This window comes from Microtus ochrogaster, chromosome 4, assembly GCF_000317375.1.
Source record: "Microtus ochrogaster isolate Prairie Vole_2 chromosome 4, MicOch1.0, whole genome shotgun sequence".
NCBI classification, from domain to species: Eukaryota; Metazoa; Chordata; class Mammalia; order Rodentia; family Cricetidae; genus Microtus; species Microtus ochrogaster.
In genome coordinates this window covers 3430850-3438449 of record NC_022011.1, presented here as the reverse complement: position 1 = coordinate 3438449, position 7600 = coordinate 3430850, and the positions used below count along the sequence as shown (strand labels likewise).

The 7600-nt window shown below is 52.5% G+C and overlaps 2 protein-coding genes across 2 annotated transcripts in view; one reads left to right on the top strand and one right to left on the bottom strand.

Annotated features, from left to right (window-relative positions):
* LOC113455530 overlaps window positions 1–2068 on the bottom strand; it is a 35626-nt gene extending 33558 nt beyond the window's left edge. Inside the window, exons 1-2 of the mRNA XM_026777352.1 lie at window positions 1910–2068; window positions 249–632 (exon numbers count right to left, since the gene is read on the bottom strand). Coding sequence (XP_026633153.1) covers window positions 249–632; window positions 1910–2068 — 543 coding nt within the window. The remainder of the gene's footprint in view (window positions 1–248; window positions 633–1909) is intronic.
* Window positions 2069–2187: 119 nt separating this feature from the next.
* The window catches only part of Smarca5 (SWI/SNF related, matrix associated, actin dependent regulator of chromatin, subfamily a, member 5), a 45130-nt gene continuing 39717 nt past the window's right edge, over window positions 2188–7600 (top strand). The window contains exons 1-4 of the mRNA XM_026777349.1: window positions 2188–2259; window positions 4067–4532; window positions 4676–4843; window positions 4973–5160. Of these exons, the coding sequence (XP_026633150.1) occupies window positions 2188–2259; window positions 4067–4532; window positions 4676–4843; window positions 4973–5160 (894 nt within the window). The remainder of the gene's footprint in view (window positions 2260–4066; window positions 4533–4675; window positions 4844–4972; window positions 5161–7600) is intronic.

Genomic DNA, 7600 nt, shown 5'->3' with positions numbered 1-7600 from the left:
GAGAGAGAGAGAGAGAGAGAGAGAGAGAGAGAGGCAGAATGGCTCATGTGCTGTGAAGAGAGGCAGATCTGAAGAGGCAAAGGCAGTAAGGAACAAGTTGATGTGGGTAACCTGCTTGCCCCTTGGACCATGCTAACGTCTGGGTCTGGGCATCTGCCAAGGACCATGTCTTGGTCAATGGCCCTGCTACAGCTGTGGTCTGTGTTGATGTCTGTGGTTCCTATTATAACCGAAGGAAGTGAGGATACCTGGAGTCTGGGGTGCCACATTGATGCCCAAGAGCCATGCCACTGCAGGGGCCACCCTGAATTACCAGAGGCCATGGAGGCTTCTAGGCCTGAGCTGCAGCTGAGGGTCATGTCTAGGTTCACAGTCTTACCGCAGCCAGGGTACGTGCTGATATCCACTATGCCTGTTGCCACTGAGGGTCTAGTGGGGCCATGTCGGTATCCAAGGGCCACCCTGCCGCTGGAGCAATGCTGATCTGAGAGACCTGCACTGCCACCTAGGGCCATGGTGACATCCTGACCTAGGCTGCTGCCAGGAACCATGTTTGGGTCCATGGTCCCAGCTCCATTGGGGTCTGTGTTGATGTCCATGACCCATGTTGCCGCCAAAGGCCACAAGGATGCCTGAAGGAGAAAAACAAACTCCATTTTGAGAAAGAACTCCATTTTAGACAGGGCCTAACCAGGGGGCTGAATGCAGCCCAGGAAAGCCATAAACATTCCCTAAAAATGTGTCTGCCCTGGTCAGTGTGACCCACCAGGGTACATTTGTTTACATCTGCTTCCTTCAAATGTCCTTGTAGGTACCTGATTAGCCACTGTTTGCCCCTGTGGTTAGCACAGGGTCAGCAGATGTCTGGAGGACATAACCTGGGGGCCTGTTGCTGTCTCCCTTATATACTAACAGCCTATTAGTGTAGTAGCAGGGGAGCGGGCCTGCTTTTAGTCCCGCCCAGCTCCCGCACGGCTCGCTTTACACCTGAAATAACAACACACACAAACTATTCATTTAAACACTGCCTGGCCCATTATATCTAGCCTCTTATTGGCTAACTCTCACATCTTGTTTTAACCCATATCTAGTAATCCGTATCACGAGGTGGTGGCTTACCGGGAAAGATTCTAGCCTTCGTCCATCTCGAGTTGGAGCTTCATGGCTACTTCCTCACTGCCTTCTTCCTCCCAGAATTCTGTTCTGTCTGCTCCACCTATCTATATCCTGCCCTGTCAAAAAAGCCAATGCAGTTTATTAACCAATGAAAGTAACACATAGACAGATGACCCACCTACATCATATCAGGAGCTAACAGCTCAGCTATACCTTACCTTTAGCCAGTTGTGATATAGGATAAGGAATTTTGTATTTTGCGGTTTTTGTCAATAGTAGACGGGGTCCTTCTCCCTCCATCTGTTGTGTCAGACTGTGAGGCAGAGGACCCACGCTAGCCCGTACTTAATAAACGAAACCTTGCTTTTGCATTTGGAAGTGTGGCTCCATGATGGTCTTATTGGGGTCCTTAGACTCAGGCACAACAATGCCAGATTTTGGGGTTGCCACCTGTGGCCATATTGGGGTCCCAGGAATGTGTAGCTGCTGGGGTCATGCTGATCTGAGTGGCCTGTGTTGCTGGGCCTGTGATGTCATCTGGGTCCCTAGCTACTGCTGAAGACCATGTCTGGGTCCACAGCCCTACCGCAGCCAGGGCTTACATTGATGTCCATGGCTTCTCTTACCACTGAGTGCAGTGCAAATGCCCGGGGTCTAGGCAGACATCTGAGGCCATGGTGGTGACCGAAGGTCATGCTGCAACCAGGGCCATACAGGATGTAGGTGGCCTGAGCTTCCTACCTGATGTCATCTGGTCCTGAGTTGCTGCCGATGGCTATGTCTGTGGCCCTACCATATCCAGAGTCCGAGATGATTTCTCTAACTTGTTGCCACCAAAGACTGTGAAGATGCCAGGGGTCTGGGTCAACACTTTGGGCCACATTGGTACCTGAGGGTCAGGCTGCCACAGGGGCCCTACAGATGGAGGGGCTGCACTGCCACTCAGGACCATAGGGCTGTCTAGGCCCAAGCTGTGGTCAGGGTTCACGTCTTGGTTCGTGGCCCTACTGTGGCTCCTGTTACCATTGAAGGCTGTGTGGCTACCTGGGATCTGGGCTGCTACCTGGGGCCATGTTGGAGTCCGGGGACTGTTATACCTACATTATGGGAACCCTCAAAAGACCACCACAGAGACTGAATCCTGTATGTAAAAGCAAAGAGCTTTTACTCAAGTTTGAACTTGAACTCTCTGTGTGTCTAATGCATTGGCGTGATCAGAGAGCCTCGAGCTCAGTTGGGGTGTTTTTTTTTTTAAATAGCATATGTTGGGGTGAGGGATTTCAAGGATTCAGTACCCCTGATTGGCTGACATTTGTCTAGGAGTGCCCTGGTAAAAGGGGATGGGTGTGTGTTGGACTAAGGGACATCAGGTGATCCTATCTATAATGGGTGAAATGTTAGGATTTCCTTTAGGTACTTTCCCCTTGGATGGTCCATTCCTGGGTGGTGCCAGAGTAGTCTCAGTTTCTGGTCTTTCCTGGAACAAGATAATCTGAAACTCAGGTCTCTCTGGAGTTTGTTGCAGCTGGGCTCATTCTGATAAGAGGCCTGCAATACCAACCTGGGCCATGGTGACAACTGGAACCAAGCTGCTGCTACTGGCCGTGTCTGGCTTTGTAGCTTAGATGCAGTTGGGGTCTGTGTTGATGTCTGTTGCCTGTGTTACCATGGCCCATGTGAACCATGTGTCTAACCATGTGTTGAACTGTGTGTTAAAGTACAAGGACTGTAGGCCTGGTGGTGGTGGCGGCGCATGCCTTTAATCCCAGCACTAGGAAGGCAGAAGCAGGTGGATCTCTGTTAGTTCAAGGCCGGCTAGCTTGGTCTACAGAGTGAGTTCCAGGACAGGCTTCAAAGCTACAGAAAAACCCTGTCTCAAAAAAGAAAAAAAAAAAAGTCAATGGCTGTGCTGAGCTGCTCCCAGCCCCTCACTGGCAGGGGGAGAGCTAACCCTGCCCCCTCCCCCACCCCTCAAAGGAGATGGTTGTGTCCCCCTACTTGAGAAAGCTGCCCCTCAAAGGACATGGGAGAGCTGGCTCCGCTCCCCACTGAGGGTGACAGCGCCAGCGGCCCAGATTGATCAACTCAGCTACCACCCAGGCACACATCCAGGGCTTTGAGTCGGCACTCCCTAACATCCACCCCATGATCCTGGGGAACCATAACCACAGGATCTCCATGATCCTGCAGCAACAGCAAGATATAGGAGAGGAGTATCCATGAGGGCCCAGTAATGATGTCGTACCAAAGCCAGAGGCCTTGAACTTGACCAACAACACAACACACAAGGAACATTCGCAAATAAAGCTGTTGGACAAAAGGGTCTACTGCATGACACACAGCAGCTCCCAGTGCCACCAAGATGGATGAAGAGGTGATGGAAAGGTGGGAGAGATGGAGGATGCCTCACCACTGGCAAATCAGTTTGGGCTAGGGTTCAAACCCAGGGCTCACGCAAGGTCAAGCACTTCACCAACCGACCTACAACTCCAGCTTTCGGAAGTATTTCAATGAGAGTTTTCGAGAGCGTTTTGACTGGAGAATTACTAGAGTAGTACAAACATTTGAACTTCGTACATAGCTCTTCCAAGAGATTTGAAATTCGGCATAATTAATTAGCTCTTGAAGAGACTTCCTTTTTTAGAAGTCGGAGGCCACTAAATCACGAACAGATTAAGATAACAAAGACCTTGTACGCTTGGGAGTAGATGGTGAGGTGATACAGGAGCAGAAGCAAGGCCTTACTTAGAGCCTCCACGTGTCCTAAGCAACATCAATAATTTTTCGAGACAGGATTTCTCTGCCAGCATTGCCCAACTAAGAATTTTTCTTCTTTAATTTTTAAGACAGGGTCTCACTGTGTAGCTCGAAGGCTTTCCTGGAACTCACTCTGTAAACCAGGCTGGCCTCGAGCTCTCAGAGATCAGCCTCTGCTTCCCCTGACAAGCAGTTCTCAAGGCGACAAGAATGTGCATTTTGTTTTGATTTACGCCGAAAAAACAAGCCAACATCTGTCTCCGTCGGAGGCCATTCGTGCTCTCGGGGGGGGGCGAGTCTACACGCCGGCCACAAAAGCCGAACACTGGAAGGGGCTGCACGGACCTGCAACCCGAGGTCATTGATTTCCTGGACGTCCGACGTCACTTGGCGTCACGCCCCCGCGCCCCCTCCCCCTGAAAAGAGGCAAGCCCCGGCCGGGAGCCACCGGGCGTGCGGGCGTGCGCGCGGACGGGCAGAGAGCCGCCGAGCCGTTACGGAGCCGTCCGACCGCTCGCGTCACGCCGACGACCAGAGACGGAAACCTACGCCGCCGCGCCGCCTCGAGGCCCCGCCCACCCTCCCTCCGCAGTTTGCCGGAGGCCTGGAGGAGGCGGGGACAAGGAGGAGCCGGCGCATGCGCCGTCGCGGGCCGTCCTGTGAGGGGGAACTAGCGATCTCGCGAGGGTTGGAAGTGGTGGCGTAGGCGGCCTTCCCGGTGGTTGGAGAAGAGTCCGCTTCGGAGCGGAGAAGGCGCGGAAGGCCTCCGAGGACCTTTCGCTTTCCTTTCCCCTTCCCTCAGCCCTCCGCCTCCTCAGTCAGCCCGCCCTCCCTGACCCCCGTGACCCCGCTGGCCCCGCCCACCCTGGTCGACGTGATTCCCGCCGTGAAGTAAACCCCGCGGAGCGGAGCGGAGCCGAGTGCGGCGGAAGAGGACTCCGGGGCGAGCGCCGCGGCGGGGCCGGCTCGGGTCGGTGGCGGAGCCGCCGCGCGTGAGAGCTTGCGGGCGGGTCTCGCTCCTCGGCGGGCCGGGACGCCAGAGCCGCGCAAGCCCAGGCCGCTTCCCTCTGCGCCGCGCCTGCCCGTGGCCTCGTTGGGTGACGCAGCCGGAACACGTCGGCGGCGGCCGAGCCTCCGCCGCCCCCGCCTCCCGAGTGCGCGCCTTCCAAAGCCGCGGCGCCCGCCGGCGGGAGCGGGAGCGGCAACAAAGGCGGCTCCGAGGGCGGCGTGGCGCCGGCGGCCCCGTCGTGTGCGGCGGGCGCGGGCCCCGCGGACGCCGAGATGGAGGTGAGTGCGGCGGGCGCGCGGGGAGGGAGATGGATGCTCGGCTGGCGCCAGGTCTCCTTCACCTCGGCGTTTTCCCTCCGTGTAGCCAGCCTCGGCGGGCCGCGGGCGCTCCTAGGAAACACATGAGCCTGATTACCGTGGCCGAGGGGACCGGTGCTCCCCAGCGCCAGATGCCCCCGTAGACTCGCTCGGTTCCCCCCGGATCTGGGTTTTAGTTAGCATGAAACTTTGGTGAAGGGCGAGGGAGCTGCCCCTCCGTGTGGGATTCCCGGGGCGAGCGCGTTGTCTACTAGCGTCGCACGCAGCTGGGGACTTGCGCCTCGAGTGCCCCATCCCGGTGCTGGCAGGGGCGGCATCTGCCTGTTGTGGGCAGAGACAATGGCGAGAGCTGGAGGGCCGAGGGCGCAGCTGCTTCTGTGCAGCCGGGGGGAGGCCCCTCCCGGGCCCTGCTCCACCGGGAGGGGAGCGAGCGTGACAGCCGCAGCACCGGTCCTGGATCCCCATCTAATTAGGGGTTTGTGGATGGCGAGATGAATGAATGGGAACGTCGGGGGAGGGCGCTGGGCTGCTGGCCCAGCGCATTATCTCCTGCTAAGGTCCATTCAGACCTTCTGGGGTTCGAGTGGGCCAGATGATGATGACAATACGAAGTGGGGGGAGAGGGTGGAAAAATGGTGGCGCTGCCAGGCAGGTCTCTTGGATATGCTCCCAGGCTTTGAGTTGCCTGGGAACAAAGTTATTGCTTCCGGTTTTTATTCTTGGCCTTGGACTTGTTTTGAGGTAATCGGTAGTTCCAGGCCCAAGGCTTCTGAGAGTTTCAGTCCTTAGATTGGAAATAAGACTGTGAAGATGAACCCTAGGGCAGCATTTACACCGTAAGGAAATGACGGTGCAGTCTGATTCGCTTGGGTGAAATAACGTGTTGTTAGTCCTGGAAGTAACTTTTCGTGGAGAGGGGAGGTGTTAGTGTAATGCCCCAATTTGAAGTGAATGAATCATTTTTTTTTTTAAGCTTTATTTAGTACGTATACAGTATTCTTCCTGCATGTATGCCTGCAGGCCAGAAGAGGGCGCCAGATCTCATTACAGATGGTTGTGAACCACCATGTGGTTGCTGGGAATTGAACTCAGGTCTTGTTGAAGAGCAGGCAATGCTCTCAACCACTGAGCCATCTCTCCAGCCCCTGAATGAATCATTTTAAAATGGATTTTATTATGGTCGTTGGTGGCATAAGCCTTTTATCCCACCACTTCCGAGGCACTTGGTCTACACCGTGGGTTCCAGAACAGCCAGGGTTACACAGAAAAACCCTGTCTCCACAAAAGCAAGCAAAATTTTGTATTTGATGCCCCTTAAGATTTTAAACGGTCTTTTGAATTTCCGGGACTGTTTAGCTGGATTCTTGGATTTCTATTCAGAGTCTGGGCACCAATGACACTGAAGGAAATTATATTTACATGTGCAGTTCTCCCAGGGAGATGCACTTAGTTCACCATAGCTTTGCAGATTCTGTTGTAACTTGGAGTCACATTTCACCTATAGGTGTTATTTCTATTTATGGGTCCTAAAGATGAGAATTTAAAACCCAGATGAAATTAATTTTTGAGTCGCTATAAGCGTGAATGTGATAACACCTGTGGTATAAAATAAGTGGTATTTTTGTTTATCACATGCGAAAACTGAGTCTTCTAGAGATAGAACCTGGGGTAGACCTGTGATCTGGTTCCAGAAAGAGCCTTTTCTACACACACACCTTGCCCTGTCATGTGTGGGTTTTTTTTTTTTTTTGAGTTTGACAATTTTACATATTGTAAAATATCAATAATTTCTGTTTTTCTCAATTTCATTCTTCACTCATTTTCCTTTCTGTTCATGTTGTAGTTTTTATTGTATTTTAAGACTATTACCTTCAGTCTGCTTTTCATTGTCTTAACTGAAGTTAGAGTCAGAATTATGTGTGTGTCGAGTACACTTGCCTGATGTATCTGATGACCTGAAATATGTTTTGTATTTAGAAAAAGAAGACACTGAATTATATATAGAATTAATGTCTGCAGTTGGAAAGCACATACTATTATAGACTGTACTTTACCTCTAATGTGTAACGTAGAGTAGGTTGGAGGTTTTGTCATTTGCTTGTGGCATTTGACTGTCATTTTGACTGTTTTGAGTGTATTTATTACTAACTAGGAGTCAGACTAAGAATATTTAGTTAAGCTCCCTTTTTTTTGGTAATAATGTTCTTGATAGGGGAAATCAGTGACTAATGCTGCCTTCCATGTGTGCATTTGTGTAATAGCACAATAGATAGATGGAAGTTTATCATAAAAAGGGAACATTAATGTTTATAGGCCGGGCGGTGGTGGCGCACACCTTTAATCCCAGCACTCGGGAGGCAGAGGCAGGCGGATCTCTGTGAGTTCGAGACCTGCCTGGTCT